The following is an 18,163-nucleotide window of genomic DNA, read 5'->3' on the forward strand; positions in this document are numbered from 1 at the left end:
CATCAGGCTAGGTGCCCTGAGAGGTGCCATCAGGCTAGGTGCCCTGAGAGGTGCCATCAAACTAGGTGCCCTGAGAGGTGACATCAGGCTGTCACAGGTGCTCTGAGAGATGCCATCAGGCTGTCACAGGTGCCCTGAGAGGTGCCATTAGGCTGTAACAGGGCAGCACACTTTGCCCAGCACATGTGATCTTTGTGCGCTGCAAAATAAGTACCATTTTAACTTCAGTACCCCTCCACAGATTCCCAATACAAGGCCATGGAGTGAGAGTGACTCGGGATGATGCTTTGTTATGTAACTAAGGGGACAGCTCAGACATCCTTGCACAATAGATGGAATAGCATCGATCAAGTATTGTACATCGGAATGCCAGTGGCTGCTTTGACAGACAGGAGCCCCAGGGTCCCCATGATGACAAGTTTCCCAGTCAGAGTATAGCGAGGAGCTGGGTTGCTATAGACATTCACCTGTTCGGGATAAAATAGGGATGCAGGGGGATTGTAAAGCCCTGTATTGTCCACACAGCAGCAGGAAGTTTCTCGTTGAGAAATGAGGGGCTGCTACAAAAGGGAAAGTAAAGCTCTGAATGGATTTAATTAACCGTGTCAGGGATAATTACCCCTGGACAGCCCAAATTAGTTTTGCATAATCGCTTCCAAGCAGACGAATATTGCGAGCTCTGCGAGGGCTAGATCTATTTCATGGGATCGCTTTAATGACGGCAGCACAAGACCTGGGCATAATCATACCAATAGTAATAATATTATAATAACATATATTTCATATTACGTGTGCTGCAGCCCAACGCAGACCTCTGTGGATTAATTAGCGGGGTGATTCATAAGAAACTTTACAACTACCACAATTATTTTTGCAATAAATCCAAATGTTTAAAAAAAAAGTTAGGGTTAAAGCGTACCTGCTAACATCCAGAGAACTGTATCTATAAGTAAGTGGATCCAGACACAGCACATAGCCACTGACCTATGCTGAACACCTAACAACGTGTCACAACCCCGGAATGATGCGACAAGCGGTAGCTGACATTTATAAGTGTCAACTGATGATGCAATCTCAATCGTACAATCTTACCACATCATAAGTAATATGAGGAACTAACTAAAGTATCGGTTTACCCTTCTACTACAGAAATTTGGAAAGATTGTACAATCAAGATCGCATCATTAGTGGGCACCTTAAATGAACTGATACACGGGAATTATATTTCATTTAACACGCAGTCACGCCATAGAAAACAAAGTGCTTCCCCTTCAATTACCTTTTCAGATATTTCTAGCTTCCCCGGGAGTTCAAAACATCCTAGTATCTACAGTTGTGATTAAAACGATTTAGCATAACAAAGTCAAATGATTGTCTACTATCAAGCAGTGTGTCCTCAGATGGTCATGATTGCTGCCCTGCACCTGGAAGATGTACGCTTACATATGGATTGCGCCTGATCCGCGCACACTCAGGTGACTTTGAAGCAATGACAAGGCTTTTACTGGGAAGCTATTCTAACAAGATAAAGTGGCCAGGCAACTTTCTCCTCTACAGTTCTGTCACTGGACACCTCCAGCAATACCCAGAGCAGCTAACGCTTCTCAATGGGCTCTATTCTGCCCAATCCTGAATGCCTTTTTCAAGGGGGAAAAAGATAATACAACGACTTGTTTTTTTTTATCTTCTTTCCTATTCACGATTAAAAATGTGATAAATCAGGTTTTTGGCTTCGGATAACAATGGCTTGATTTAGATTTCCTGGTAAATCCATTCAACAGGGAAACAAAGAGAGCCTTTAGGGGATAGGTTTCACTTCACCTGGACCAAGCACGTAAGGGCAATTCAGATAAAAATCTTGTTAGTATACTCAACAAGAAATAGAGGAGTTTTTTTTCTCCCTTTTGAGCTATAATGGGCTTTATTTCAGGGCTTTGTTCGGGACAGAACAGAGAACTATGGTACCTTTTAGTAGTCTAATATTAGGTGGGGGGAAAGGAGAGTACTTGATACACATAAAACAACACATATAAAGAAAATCGTTAAAATCATTTTTGTCTTTATCTTTACGATGTAGTAGTAGTACAGAAAGCCAAAATAAAAACTAAAAATTACATGTTAGCCATCTCCATTCACAAATATTAGTCAAAATGTACACATTACATTTAAAAAAATGACCCAAGAATTGAACAGTGATTGGTTGGGACACATTTTTTGTGTTGCTTCAAAATTTGAACCATTTAAAGAAAAGTTAAAAAAAAAGGTTGAATAAGATGACAAATTGATTTATAGATCATTCGGGGCATATTATTTCTCGCAGTTTATATTTCTTTTTTTCCTAAACAATAAATATACAATTAAGAGCTGCAGGAGCTTTAGGGCATTGTAGCTTAACGCCATACACTTCCCTGTCACTAAACTTGGGTTGTCAATGTACACATTATTATAGACAGTCACTGTAGTTTACTTTCCAGTGACACAGATATTAATGTGCAGCATCCTTATCCTCGGCCACTTTATAACAAACTGCGTTTCCGGGATGTTGAGAATACATCTAATCGCTAGAATCAGCGTGTGGACAGTTCTTGTCATATTAGGACACTCACTGTAGATGGGCATCGCATCTGTGGGTACCAAATACATGGAGAGGTAAGATCCCCCGCACCTCTCTTGAGTTTGTGTCCAGCTTTTAGTGCATGCGGGATACACAGGGTTACTATAGCCATGTCCCATAAAATGTATCCGTTTTACAAGTGCAGAAAGACAAATGTCTGAAATGTTCCTTGTTCGACCTTATCCCTTGGGCACCTGTTCAGTGGCAGAGGGACTTGTGCAGCAGACACTTGGGATACTCATAAGTTCCTCCACACTGAGGGACTGAGAGATGCACAGTGTTCGCAATAGGGTAACACAAACGTGACCTGTGCAATTGACAGCCGTGGCATCACAAGTAAATATCACATATTTCCATACTTTCAAAGTATTTCACAGCATAAAAGGACAATATACCCAATAATGGTACATGACAGCAAGAAATCCACTACTGAGTCCCTGTGTCCCGTGATAAGTTACAGCTGGGTGCTGCAGTAACAGAGCCCATTCTTAGGGCTGCCATGCTGTCATAAAGCGGCAGCATAAGCTGTGGCTGGGTAAGGGTCCAACTGGGGCTTGCCCATGCCTGGGAATAAGATGTAGGCTAGGGGTGGTTGCAGTCCTGGGCTGGGCCATGCCGGGCAGTTACAAGGGATCATGTAGCCTGGATTCCCAGGAGAGGGGTGGGAATGAGTGTGACCCCCACTGGCAGCTGCAGCCGCTGCAGCAGCAGCTGCTACCCCAGGAAACGCGCCTCCACTAGACTGGGGGTATCCAAGAGAAGAAGCATAGGAGAGACTGGAAGAGTTGGACGTGATCTCTGCCATTTTTGAACTTAGATCAAACAGTGAATAGTGGCTGGAGGCGCTACCGGCCGCCGCTGCTGCCGCAGCCGCTGCTGCCGCCGCAGAGGGTGGGAAGAAGACTCTTGCTGCTGCGGCGGCTGCTGCGGCCGCTGCCTTCTCCGGGTTGCACAGCAAAGAGTCAGTGAGCCCGGCCCCGTGTAAACTGGCAGCCTTCAGTCCTTCATGGTCCCCCAGACTATAGGGCATGGGGAAAGCAAACTTGTCCTTCTTCAGCAGTGTCTTGGGCTTCCTCCGGGGCCGGTATTTGTAGTCCGGGTGCTCCTTCATGTGCATAGCTCGTAGTCTCTTGGCTTCATCAATGAAAGGTCTCTTTTCAGACTCAGTCAATAGTTTCCACTCCGCTCCCAACCTCTTGCTGATCTCCGAGTTGTGCATTTTGGGGTTCTCCTGGGCCATTTTCCTTCGCTGGGCTCTGGACCACACCATGAAGGCGTTCATGGGTCTCTTCACATGATCCACCGGCTTAGACATCTCCGCTAGCTTTATTCTACACCAAGTCCTCGGAAAGTCTCTTCTCCAAACTTTGTAAGCAGAGGCAGGTGGTCAAGGTGTCATTACTGGTGACAGGTGGCTGAAGGGTGATGTCAGATGTGTGCTGGTGGTGGGTGACGCTAAATGCCAGCTGAGTGGAGCCACTTGCCATGTACAGGCGCTAGAAGTTACTAATGTCCCAGCAGAGCTGTGAGCTGTACTGAAGAGCTGGGCTGTCCTCTGACTCCTGAGCTGCTCCCCCTCTGCTCTCAGCAGTCAATCACACGGAACTCTCAGGCGGAACATCAATCTCCGGAGCCCAAGTCACAATATCCAGTGCTTAGTGCCCAGCAGTAGCAGCACATGTCCGGGGCAGCCCCTGGCCAGATTCGGGGAGATCGCAGCAGCCCTGCACAGATGACATGCTCGTCCCTAGGAAACTTCAAGCAAGCGGGCAGCGAGCAGGATCAGATCTCACTGCCAGGTGCACAACTTAGTAGTTGGACAAGTTTCTTGCTTCTGTTCTCCACTCCCCTCTCTGTGACTGAAGGGAAACGAGCAAGATTTTTTTTTTTTGGTAAGTGAAACTGGGCGGGAGAGCAAGGTGGGTGTGTGATTGGGGATGTAGGAAGGAGGGGCTGCGAGAAGCTCTCATTCACTGCTAGCTGTGTACTGCGCGCCGTGACTTCATCGGAGACCCCCGCACCGTGAGCTGCTCACCTGCCGCCTGACATTGCTGCTCCGGGAACGTCACCTGCAAGCCACCGCTCTCTGTGTGACAGCAGGCAATGCAGCTAACTGACGGATCTCAACATAGCAATCTAATAATCTGGACGCTCATAAACTACACCTAGAGAGGTCAGATAAGAGCGAAATACACACCATTGCTTTATTTTGATTGTTGTTGTATACACACGCACTTACCTTATGCGTCTTTTTTGTCTATGAGTGCCCATTGCCCACTAATGATAGTCTATTTTTCAGTACAATCCCATTTTTATGTAATAGGAGGGACTACCTAAATATACAAACGAAGTAAATTCACTTTTATCTACCACTATACAACATAGATATGGTAAGATTGAACGAAAAAAGATTGTATCATTAGTGGGTGCCTTGTCTGTCTAGTAAGATGATGGTTTGCACGAAATTAGCCTCACAGCAAAACTTTGTTTTGCACTTGAAATGACACTTGATTTAATTAGCTTTGAATCAGTTTAAACTATAAACACAAACTTGCCAATTTTAAAAGCAAATATTCTACAATGTGGCAAGAGGTTGGGAAAGTCCAAGCGGATCCTGTTGTGCTATTTGTCTGATAGGACACTCAGAGACATAAACCATAAAAGTAGATTTGTATTAATGGTCTTCCGCCACCTTTTTTTCCAAATCCACAACAATAACCTTCCTAAAAGTGCTTTTCTCCAATTGGACTAAAAGTGTTTCAGATCAGAATCATTTTATTTGGCACAAGGTAGCAATAACAAGGCATTTGACCTGATAGGTGCTTTATGGTGACAGACAATATAATACAAAGCCAGACAGTATAAATAAATAATACAAATCAAGGACAGTATAGGTTGGAGACAGTACACATCACACTGATGCTTGCATTTGGCCACAGCATTGGCTTGGCATTTGTTGGAACCACAATAAGGCCACTGTAGTGAAACACAGTGTCAAATGCTGTAAATCTACTGAATGAATGGCGTGCACAACAACAAGGTGTTTGCTGTGCCTAAGATGCCGATTGTGGTGATGGGAAAAGAGCAAATTCCTTTTATGCTAGGAACACACGATGCAATTTTCTTACAGATTTATTCTCAGATCAATTATTAACATATCTGATCTGATTTCCGATTGAATTTTCCTATCGATTTTCTGTTTACTTCTATGGAGAATCGAACAGAAAATGTATCAGAAATCAGATTGGACTTGTTGGAAATAGTTGATCTGACAGTAAAGCTGTCAGAAAATTGCATCTTGTGTACCTAGCATTAGATAGCTACCTGCATTGACCCATAGTTGTGCAGTGCAGATTATTATGCTGATTGGAGAATATTGGTTGGTGCACCACCAAAAGATTTGTTTTTGTTACATCACTACAGGGGTGTCAAAGATGCAGAATCGCTGCTTATTTGGCCAGCCTAACAATATCAATTTTCCAGCTGTCCTGAATGAGGTTCTTACGAATTTTCCATCCAGGGTGGTGTTCTTACTGCTACACCCCCGGAAACAGCTGTGTAGTCAGGATCTGGCACTCTTCGTTTACCATGGCCCACCCATCCATCCAACGTAATGGATGTGTTTGAACTTACAAAGTACATAGACATTTCACACCATGTCTGCTGCGTTGTGGTGCGACAGACTATATTGAAACATGATGCAATTATATGGAATGCAACGGGGGTTTTCACGCTGGTAGTTTTGCAGTACGTGCAACAAGTCCAACACAATAATGTTTTGCCTGCAATGCATTACTGGGCGACGTGCATGGCTCAGGGTGCAGTGCAAGCATACGTTTGTAGACTGTATGCTGCATTGTACTTTCGCATCACATTAAAAAAGTGTGATGTGACCTGTTTCTGTGGATCTGCACTGCAAATGAACTAGTTTGAAAGTAGCTGCAATGTGAATCAGAAGATCCTTTCAACTTATCAGTATGATTTTAGAATGAAACCTACAAAAATATGTGGAGAACATACAGCTCTATGCAGATAGTGTCTTTGCCAAAACTTGAACCTGGGACAGTAGAGCTTGAAATGAATGTCAAGTGAAATAAAAGAAACAAAAACAGATACTTACCTATGGAGAGGGAAGGCTCTGGCTCCTATAGAGTGTAATCACTCTGTCAGTGGCGTAGCTATGGAGCTCGGGGCCCCGGTGCAAGTTTTACATTGGGGCCCCCCCCCCAAGCACGCTATACGTAACAATTGATACGGCGCACCAAAACCTGCCAAGGTCATCTACAGTATTAGAGGTGCAAGAAGGGGATGGGGAACAGTGTGTTAATGATTATTACCATTCAAAGCATCTATAGAAGTGATTATTACCACCTCAGGACCAATAAACAGCTTATACTTTGGTTTAGGAAGGGCCCCATGGAGCCCCTCTGGCCCAAGGGCCCCGATGCGGTCACTACCTCTGCAACCTCTATTGCCACGCCCCTGCACTCTGTAATCCACGGTGCTGCAGACTCAGGAATGACAATCTTTGAAGCCGGTGCCAATGCCTCGATCTGGTGGCCAATCCCAGACCTCTTGTTTGACAAATAAATGAAGAGACGGCACACCACTGGCTTAATGCACTTTAGCTTGTATTGAGACAGGTTACACTACATGTTGTGGACACTTTGTCCTTCCTCAGGTGTACCCTGAGGAAGGACAGTGTGTCTGCAACATGTAGTGTAACCTGTCTCAATATAAGCTAAAGTGCATTAAGCCAGTGGTGTGCCGTCTCTTCATTTATCTGGGTCCTATAGCCTTCCCTTTCCTTTCACGGTTCTCTTGTACCAGCGCTGTCACCCCCATAAGCAGTATTTGACCGATTGGTCGAATACTGCTCTGTGCCGTCTTGAAAGGCTTTGGAAGTCTTCAGGAGCCCAAGTGTTCCTGATGACGGGCGGTTCCATACTGTGCCTGCACGAGCGCACACTCGCACACACATGCGCAGTACGGAGCCGCCCATCTTCGGGTTCCCAAAGACTTCTGAAGCCTCCTGTGGCAGCAGATTGGAATGAGGTGACATTGCTGGAACGAGGGGACCGTGAGAGGAATGGGAAGGCTCTCTAGAACTGAGAACCTTCCCTCTCCATAGGTAAGTATCTGTTTTTTGTTTTTTATTTCACTAGACATAAGCTTTCAAGAGGAACTTAAAACCAGGATAGAACGTCATTCCAATCAGTAGCCGATACTCCTTTTCCCACGTGAAATCTTTACTTTTCCTCAAATAGATCATCAGGAGTGTCTTTGTGGCTGACACTGGGGTAAAATCCCTCCCACCGTGTGGTGGAAGATTATAGATAGATAGCTAGATAGAAAGATAGATACCTTTAAGCCTGTCACATTGTTAGTGGGTGTGTTTATGGATAATAGAAGTTGGTGCTGTCTGTTTTTTGGGGTTTTTTTGTTTGCAAGTAGTAAAGATGACGTTTTGCAGGCTGAAGGTGAATCAAGCAACACATGAACAAATTATATGGTGAGTATCAATCATTTCTTGATCTATCTTCTGTTGTTTGTCTTCCCATTTTGCAATATATTGATTTATTTTTTCCCCCCTCTTAATGTTTTTCGGTGAAGTTCCTATTGAACTCTGCAAGGCGAGAATGCTAGCCATTGTGTCCTCGCTACACTATGTGTTACTTGTATGGAGAGTCACCCTCTGCAATGGACTGTTGACACGTCAGGAGCTGCTGTGCACATGCTGGATTCTCACCAGGGACAGTCCCCACTGGCCACCTCAACCGACAACTAGATGTCAAACTCAAGGCGCATGCATGCATGCATGAACTCTCCTCATCTCCTGTTGCCATTGGTCATATACAGGTAGGGAAGTTTTCCTGCATGCACGCCACACATTTAAAAGCATGATATCTTTGCCCTACATGTTTATACCCTAGACCAGTGATCTGCAAACTTGGCTCGCCAGCTGTTAAGGAACTACAAGTCCCACAATATATTGCAGGAGTCTGACAGCCACAGTCATGATTTTTAAAGGCAAATGCATTGTGGGACTTGTAGTTCCTTAACAGCTGGTGAGCCAAGTTTGCAGATCACTGCCCTAGACAGCTGCAAGTAAACATTCTCTTTAAAGGAGTTCTGTGGGGGGTTTCTGAGGAGAAAAACAGACACTTACCTTAGGCTTCTATCAGCCCCCTGCAGCGGTAATGTCCCACGGCGTCCTGCTCCCATCTGCCATTCTCCGCCGCCGGCCCCGGTCTAGCGCGGCATGGGATCCAACTGCGGCTGCGCTACAGTGGCCGCGCACCCGCTCGCTTCCGCCTGCGTCATCCGAAGCTTACTGCACAAGCGCAGTACAAGAAAACGTTGTATTGCGCCTGCGCAGTAAGCCTCAGATGATGCGAGCGGATGCGCGGCAGCGCGCATTATTAATCTGTGTGACAGACAAATAATAGCCCGGTGCCGGCTGCAGGGAACGGCGGATGGGAGCAGGACGGCGTGGGACATTACCGCTGCAGGGGGCTGATCGAAGCCCCAGGTAAGTGGCAGTTTTTCTCCTCAGAAACCCCCACAGAACCCCTTTAAGGAAAGCAGCTGTTTTAATAAACATTTTGGCCTAGTCAGTGTTTTTACATTTTGGATTAGGTGAAAGTCTCTCTGCCTTACCCCTCCATAAGCCAGTTGACTCGTCGCATGTGCAACATTGGCCACGTGCCTCCTCCACAGCCGGGAGCACTCTGCGCATTGGAAGTAGTACGTTTTGCTTTCTGAACAAGTGCAAAATGCCCCTGTCCATGGGAGCATTTTGGAGGAGACATGCGGCAATGGGGCCGCACATGCAGTATAAGGAGGGTGACAATGGGGGAGTTGAGCAGCGCAGGATGACATCAAGTGACCAAGAAGACTTCAGGAAGCTGGGAAAAGCCCCAGGTTAGTAACTGGCCATTTTTTTTTTCAGTTTTGTGTTTCCTTTAAGTATCTCTAAATTGCAAGTGCTAGATTCAAGGTGCATAAGTACATCCAACCTTACCACTTCCATGTAGTATGATATCTTACTTACACAAGCTGTTTAAAGGATTCAAAAGTTTGTTAAACCTCATACTACATGGAAGTGTTTAAATTGTCCAATCAAGAATTGATGTGCGTTCTAGACTTTAGGCCTGGGACCCACTACAAAGCGCTATCGTAATTGCTAGCGATTTGTGGTCGCTCTTTGCAAGCAATTTTGGAAGCAATTTTTCTGCTACTATATAATACATTAGAATGGAAACACTCCCAAAATGCTGCATGTCCTGCGATTGTGGTTTGCCTAATCGCAATCGCTCTAGTGGAATCTGTCCTATCCATTTACATTGGCAGAGCGTTTAGGGAAATCACTAGTGATTTAAAGCGATCCCTAAATGCTCAAAAAACAAACAAATGCTCTAGTGGGTTCCAGCCCTCAGTCTCTGTGAGACAATACCATTTCCAAAGGTGTCAAGAGGAATAGGTTAATGCTGAGAGTCATCTATGGGTGTCTACTGAGAGATAACAAAAAGAAAGAATATATGTTCTATAGGTCTTATAAAGGTGTGTAAATAATACGGCTTCAGAAAAGAACATATAAATACCTTTAAATTAAAAAGACTAAATAGAGCTCAGATACACTTTAAGGGAACCTTCAAAACCCTTCCACATACCCTAACCCTAATCTCACCTTCTGCCCCATGCCTATGCATAACCTTCACTCACCTATGCCATGGCCCAAGATAAAACCCATTCCATGCCATCACCTTTCCTTCCCTCCAACATCCTCAACCTCACCCCAGACCTAAAACACAATTCCAGATTATATGTCTACTGGATAGTTTATAAAAGAGGGTGTAGAGTAGACATATTAATCTATTCATTTATTTTTACTGGCATAGAAGGGTTATTGCTGGCTGTGTCCCATTGGAAAGATTTAACATCGCTATCTGTCCTTGATACCTCCATGGAGGTTTGTGTCTATAATATGAAATTGGTAGGCTTAGGTATAGAAAATGATGTACAGTAATAAAAACTAGACTAGTTTATTATTATTATTATTTAATATTTATATAGCGCCAACATCTTTCGCAACGTTGTACAGATTATATTCTCCTGTCACTGAACTGTACCTCTGAGGGGCTCACAATCTAATTCCTACCATAGTTCTATGCCTATGTATGTATTGTGCAGTGTATGTACAGGATCTTCTCAAAAAATTAGCATATTGTGATAAAGTTCATTATTTTCTGTAATGTACTGATAAACATTAGACTTTCATATATTTTAGATTCAAATGCACACAACTGAAGTAGTTCAAGCCTTTTATTGTTTTAATATTGATGATTTTGGCATACAGCTCATGAAAACCCCAAATTCCTATCTCAAAAAATTAGCATATTTCATCCGACCAATAAAAGAAAAGTGTTTTTAAAACAAAAAAAGTCAACCTTCAAATAATTATGTTCAGTTATGCACTCAATACTTGTTTGGGAATCCTTTTGCAGAAATGACTGCTTCAATGCGGCGTGGCATGGAGGCAATCACCCTGTGGCACTGCTCAGGTGTTATGGAGGCCCAGGATGCTTCGATAGCGGCCTTAAGCTCATCCAGAGTGTTGGGTCTTGCGTCTCTCAACTTTCTCTTCACAATATCCCACAGATTCTCTATGGGGTTCAGGTCAGGAGAGTTGGCAGGCCAATTGAGCACAGTAATACCATGGTCAGTAAACCATTTACCAGTGGTTTTGGCACTGTGAGCAGGTGCCAGGTCGTGCTGAAAAATGAAATAATCTCCATAAAGCTTTTCAGCAGATGGAAGCATGAACCCACATTTGAACCAGAAACAGCGGCAGAAGCGCCTGACCTGGGCTACAGAGAAGCAGCACTGGACTGTTGCTCAGTGGTCCAAAGTACTTTTTTCGGATGAAAGCAACTTTTACATGTCATTTGGAAATCAAGGTGCCAGAGTCTGGAGGAAGACTGGGGAGAGGGAAAAGCCAAAATGTCTGAAGCCCAGTGTCAAGTACCCACAGTCAGTGATGGTCTGGGGTGCCATGTCAGCTGCTGGTGTTGGTCCACTGTGTTTTATCAAGGGCAGGGTCAATGCAGCTAGCTATCAGGAGATTTTGGAGCACTTCATGCTTCCATCTGCTGAAAAGCTTCATGGAGATGAAGATTTCATTTTTCAGCACGACCTGCGTCCTGCTCACAGTGCCAAAACCACTGGTAAATGGTTTACTGACCATGGTATTACTGTTCTCAATTGGCCTGCCAACTCTCCTGACCTGAACCCCATAGAGAATCTGTGGGATATTGTGAAGAGAAAGTTGAGAGACACAAGACCCAACACTCTGGATGAGCTTAAGGCCGCTATCGAAGCATCTTGGGCCTCCACAACACCTAAGCAGTGCCACAGGCTGATTGCCTCCATGCCACGCCGCATTGAAGCAGTCATTTCTGCAAAAGGATTCCCAAACAAGTATTGAGTGCATAACTGAACATAATTATATGAAGGTTGACTTTTTTTTTGTTTTAAAAACACTTTTCTTTTATTGGTCGGATGAAATATGCTAATTTTTTGAGATAGGAATTTTGGGTTTTCATGAGCTGTATGCCAAAATCATCAATATTACAACAATAAAAGGCTTGAACTACTTCAGTTGTGTGTATTTGAATCTAAAATATATGAAAGTCTAATGTTTATCAGTACATTACAGAAAATAATGAACTTTATCACAATATGCTAATTTTTTGAGAAGATCCTGTATAGTTGTGAATTCACACTCTTTCTCACGCTACAAAAAATATTTTATGCTGTGCATTCTGTGGTACCTGATCACAAAGTCAGTAACATTTACATAATGCATGTTACGTAGTCTGCCTTATTTAAAGGGACACTTAAAGTGAACCTCCGTACTAAAAATCTACTCAGCAGAACTGAAAAGGCTTGGTGTTTCTTTAACAGTTTCACAGCATCAGAACTTTGTTTTTCTTACCAAAGCATCATTTTTAGCTGCATTTTTAGCAAAGCTCCGCCCATCAAAGAAAAAAAGCCCAGGCTTTTTTCCCTGATGCTGTGCAGAGCATGATGGGATTTCCTATGTTGTTATTCACATTGCCTAGCATCTGGGCGAGGTGCTCAGGACACAGGACAGTTGGAACTGTGTCTTATGCTCCGTCACCTCCTTTCAACCAAAAAGATGGCTGCCATCATGAAATCAAACATTTGCCTGTTCTTTTAAAACAGTATGGGTAAGAGATTATATTACCTATCTATTTTAATTAACACAACTAATGTAACTTAATGACAGTATGTTTGTTTAGGCTGGAGTTCCTCTTTAACCACTTCACCACTGAGGGGTTTTACCCCCTGACCACCAGAGCAATTTTCACCTTTCAGTGCTCCTTCCATTCATTCGTCTATAACTTTATTATTACTTATCCCAATGAAATGAACTATATCTTGTTTTTTTTGCCACCAATTAGGCTTTCTTTAGGTGGGACATTATGCCAAGAATTATTTTATTCTAAATGTGTTTTAATGGGGAAATAGGAAAAAATGTGGGAAAAAATTATTATTTTTCAGTTTTCGGCCATTATAGTTTTTAAATAAAGCATGCTACTGTAATTAAAACCCATGAAATGTATTAACCCATTTGTCCCGGTTATAAAACCATTTAAATTATGTCCCTATCACAATGTTTGGCGACAATATTTTATTTGGAAATAAAGGTGCATTTTTTTCAGTTTTGCATCCATCCCTAATTACAAGCCCGCAGTTTATAAAGTAACAGTGTTATACCCTCTTGACATAAATATTTAAAAAGTTCAGTCCCTAAGGTAACTATTTATGTTTTTTTTTATTGTATTTTTTTTTTTTTAATTACAAAAAAAAAATAAAAATTGGGGAGTGTGGGAGGTAATGAGTTAATTTATTGTGTAAATGTAATGTTTGTATATGTAAAATGCTTTTAGGGTGTAGTTTACTATTTGGCCACAAGATGGCCACAGAGTGTTTGTTTACATGCGACCTGTAAGCGTCTGGAAGGACGCTTACAGGAAGCAGTAGGAGGCTGGGAGACGCACAATGATCTCGCTGTTTCTGAAAGAAGCAGCAGATCATTGCGGGGGCTAGATCAACGAACGGGAATGGATTTTCCCGTTCATTGATCTCCGGGCGAGCGGGCGGTGGCGTGCACGAGTGGCGGGTGCGCGCGCACGAGCGGCGGGAGCGCGGACAGCGGCGGTAGCGCGGAAGGTATGGATTTCTCCGTCCCTGGTTTTTTAGGAGGGAAAAAAGGGGCGGAGAAATTCGTACCGCTGGGGGTAAAGTGGTTAAAGGGAAGGTCCAAGCAAAATAAAAAAATGAGTTTCACTTACCTGGGGCTTCTGCCAGCTCCATGCAGCCATCCTGTTCCCTCGTAGTCACTCACTGCTGCTCCACTCCCCCACTGGCAGCTTGCCGACCTCGGAGGTCGGCAGACCACATTGCATAAATTTTTACGCATTCCTGTTAGTACAGGAACATTAACACATACATTTTTTCGCGTTAGTGGTTCAATGCGTACATTTTTACGTGTTGCACCACTAACGCGTAAAAATGTATGTGTTAATGTTCTTGTACTAGCGGGAATGCGCAAAAACGTACGCAATGCGGCCCGCTGCCAGCGGGGGAGTGGAGTAGCAGTGAGTGACTATGAGGGCACAGGATGGCTGCATGGGGCTGGCAGAAGCCCCAGGTAAGTGAAACTCATTTTTTTTATTTTGCTTGGACCTTCCCTTTAAGCTAGGAGTAAAAAAAACAGTTTTACTCACCTGCAGCTTCTACCAGCCCCCAGCAGCCCTCCCGTTCCCTCGCAGTCACTCACAGAGCCTCCAGTCCCCCGCCGCCAGCTGGTTTCGTTTTCGCTGACAGGCCTGGCCACATTTATTTTTCTTCGCATTCCCATCCACAATAGCGTCCTGCGCCTGTGCAGGACGCTATTGAGAACGGGAACATGAAGAAGGATACGCGTGGACAGGCACAGAAAGCCCACCCACTTCCTGTCAGGGCCTGTCAGCGAAAACAAAACTAGCTGGCGGCGGGGACCGGAGGCTCCATTAGTGACTACGAGGGCACGGGATGGCTGGAGGGGGCTGGTAGAAGCCCCAGGCAAGTAAAACTGACTTTTTATTCCTGGCTTAAGTGTCGCTTTAAGATATACTTTAAGAGCACTGCCTGCTCACAACAAGTTTAACATTGCTTCATACATACGGGGTCACCCCTTTGTTTCTGAAAAGGAAGTGACAGAAATTCTTACAGATGCTGACACGTCAGACAATGTCCAACCCCAACCCATGTGCTGATCTGTTGATAAAGTGAAGCTCTGAGAAAAATGTAAGAAGAGGACCTGTGGTAATCATATGAGTAAAACTACATTAAGATATTTTTGTACATTTGCATAGCTCCCAACTGTCTCATTTTCAGAGTCCCTCTTTGGGAACCAAATCCCTCTGTCCCTCTTTCTTCATTTGTCCCTCTTTCAGGACTCATGTAACGATATATGTAAATATATGTATTTTTCTACTGAAACGTCTTTAACCACTTCTGGACCAGCACCCTCTGCCCCATTAAGGACCAGAGGGGGCTGGAGGGTGCTGGTCCCGTAAACCGCCACTTCCCGACGAATCGCCGCTAAACTCCGCCGCTCCCGCCGGGCACGTCGCTCTGTCCCCGCCGCAGGCTGCTCTCTCTGCCGTCGCTATGACAGCAGAGCGCTGTGCGCCGGTCAGGAGCCGCTTTCATTGGCTCCTGACCCTGTAACTCCATGTAAGCCAATGGGAACGGCTTACATGAATGACAGGGCCAGGAGCCAATGAAAACGGCTCCTGCCCGGCTCACAGAGCTCTGCCGTCATAGAGGCGGCAGGGCAGCAGATTTCCCCGCAGACCGAGCGGGGACAGCGGCGGAGACGGGCAGGGGCGCGCGGTCAATGGGACGTAGAGTTTACGTCCGGTCAGAACCGCAGCGGCCCCTGCCCGCCTTAGATTTATACTGCGGCGGTCCGCAATAGGTTAATATACTATAAATGTTATTTATATCATATTGATATATTTCTTATTTTTAAATGTTAAAATGAGGGAGAGCTAAAGATGATAGAGAAGACCAGTGTTATCTGAATTTTCATTCTGAATTCTTTCTGTTATCAGTGACTAGGGGTGTGGAGAGGGCATGATTAGAGGTGTAACACGGGGGTGTCTTCAAGTGTCCCTCTTTCTTAACTTAAAGATTAAAGTTGGGCTTTATGCATTTGTCTTCAAGTTTCTGTAGAAGTTGAAAATGTTTGCCCTTCCTGTTCTGGCATGGCAAATATAAGCAAGTTTTTAAATGTACCGGTGCTTCTTGTGCTTTCACAGGATGATCAGCAGAAATACAAAGTAAAACCAACCATTGTGTTTCAGTGCAGTCAGGTGGGTGTTAGCAGTCACCTCTAGGGATCATGGTAAGTGTAGTCCTGTGTCCAACAGACAGTTGTAGGAGGTAAGATCAACTTTTTTTTTAAGGTGCCTGCTTCATTTTTTAGGGGTCCTAACCAAAGGTGAATGAGGAATATTTTTTTTTAAGTGATGCCCATCAGATCAGTATCTCGAGTGTGTATGGGAGATTTTTAAGAAGCACAGAGCTCCTCTTTAACCTTATTGCCATTCAATATATTTTTTTCCTAACTGATAAACTTAGCCCAACTCTAAAGGTGCCCATACATCTAGCAATGATGGGCAAATTCGACCAAGAGACAAATCTCTCTCTAATCCAGGGGTGTCAAACTCAAATACAAACTGAGCTGTGGGACCAAGTTGCAAACTAAACTCAATGTCGAGTGGTCACCTCTCTCCCTTGTAAAAACTCCCTGGTGTCGAATTGCTCCCTCCATTCGCTATACAGTTCCCTGGTGTCTAGGACCCCACTCCTTCCCCTATAATGTTCCCTGGTGTCTAGTGTCCCTCCTCCCTCCCCTATACAGTTCCCTGGTGTTTAGTGGTCCTCCCTCTCTCATCTATACAGTTCACTGATGTTTACTGGTCCTCCCTTCTTTATACAGTTCCCTGATATTTAGTGGTCCTCCCTCCCCAATACAGTTTCCTGCTGTCTGGTGGCCCATTCCTTCCCATATACAGTTCCCTGGTGTCTAGTGACCCCCCTCCCTCTCCTATACAGTTCCCTGGTATCTATTGCTGCCCCCTCCCCATATGGCTTCACTGGTGATCTAGGGCTCACCCTCCAATATAGCTTCTCTGGTGGTGGAGAGTGGGCCAAACATAATGCAAGGTGGGGAAACCACCTGAGGGCCAAATCTGATGGCTCCGAGAGCCAGATTTGGCCCACGAGCCAGTTTGACATTTATGCTCAAATTGAATCTAATTAGAGAGATCTGTCAGCTGCCCATACACGCAGGCTGAATTCCCGACTGATTTCATGCTGAAATCTATCCAGTCGGTCTTTTGACGTCGCTTCATCGGCCTAACTCTGTTTCCCCTAATGTCCAATGTGCCCCCTTGTGCCCAGTGCACTATACATTACCTGTCCATATCCGCCACTGACTCCTGGCTCTGTCCTCTGTTTATACACGCTCCCCACGTGGTTGTCAGCGTCCACATGGGTGCGTGTGTAACATCACACACGCGCCCATGTTACTCCGGTAACTATGGGGGGCACGTGTATGGATGGAGGGCGGAGCCTGGAGCCAGCAGCGGACATGGGCAGGTAATGTGTAGTGCACTTGGCACATTGGACATTAGAAAGGACAGCGCAGGAAGTTTTTTTGCATTTGTTGCTCATCCTGATATCGACCATGATGGCCTGAAATCTTGCAGCATGTCCGATCTACATTCTCGGACGGAAATTGGGTGTATTGTCAATCAGGCATGCACTTGTCGGTACTGATTTTCATCTGATTCGTTAATGCTTATCAAAACGGATGGCCAATCGGCCACCAAGTCGATAAATGTATGATAACCTTAACCTTACCCCAAGAGACCACACAATCCCAATGCCTAACCCAGTTAACATCTCCTGACCTTGGTAATCCCATCAAATGTTATTTATTTCTCAACTCAAAAAATGACATGCCCTCAAAATGAATTGCTTCATCCATTGGAAGCCTTACTGATGAAAATGGATGGAGGCAGCCATGGTTAACATTAAGGAAAGCTCCACCCCTTCTGAAGTTATCTCCAAGTATTGTATGTTAATAAAAGGTCTTTTAGTTCCCTATGTTGGTATAGTAAAAAAAATCTAACATCTGCTTTACCAACAGGAGAAAGAGCACTGGCCTTCCCACTAATAATATACACTCATTTATTCTCTGCTTCTCATTATGTAAGTGAATGAGAACTTGTGGAGCTGCTTTTAAAGCATGTTCCACCTTTCCACTGACTGCACTGAACTATATTTACTTGCACAAATGCTTTTATTAACTTGTCTGGGCAATTCTTTCTATGTGGATGTTTGTGATGCCCCAGAGGGACTCATCATCAGTCATGATGAATAGGTAAAAACGTGCTATTGGCA

The 18,163-nt window shown here is 44.4% G+C and overlaps 1 protein-coding gene across 1 annotated transcript; it reads right to left on the reverse strand.

Annotated features, from left to right (window-relative positions):
- Positions 1-2,129: 2,129 nt before the first annotated feature.
- SOX21 (SRY-box transcription factor 21) lies at positions 2,130-4,456 on the reverse strand. Its single transcript, XM_068265250.1, has one exon. The coding sequence runs from the start codon at positions 3,927-3,929 to the stop codon at positions 3,120-3,122; it is 810 nt and encodes a 269-aa protein (XP_068121351.1). The 5' UTR covers positions 3,930-4,456; the 3' UTR covers positions 2,130-3,119.
- Between the last annotated feature and the right edge of the window lie 13,707 nt (positions 4,457-18,163).

The sequence above is a fragment of the Hyperolius riggenbachi genome, chromosome 2, assembly GCF_040937935.1.
Source record: "Hyperolius riggenbachi isolate aHypRig1 chromosome 2, aHypRig1.pri, whole genome shotgun sequence".
Taxonomy (NCBI): Eukaryota; Metazoa; Chordata; class Amphibia; order Anura; family Hyperoliidae; genus Hyperolius; species Hyperolius riggenbachi.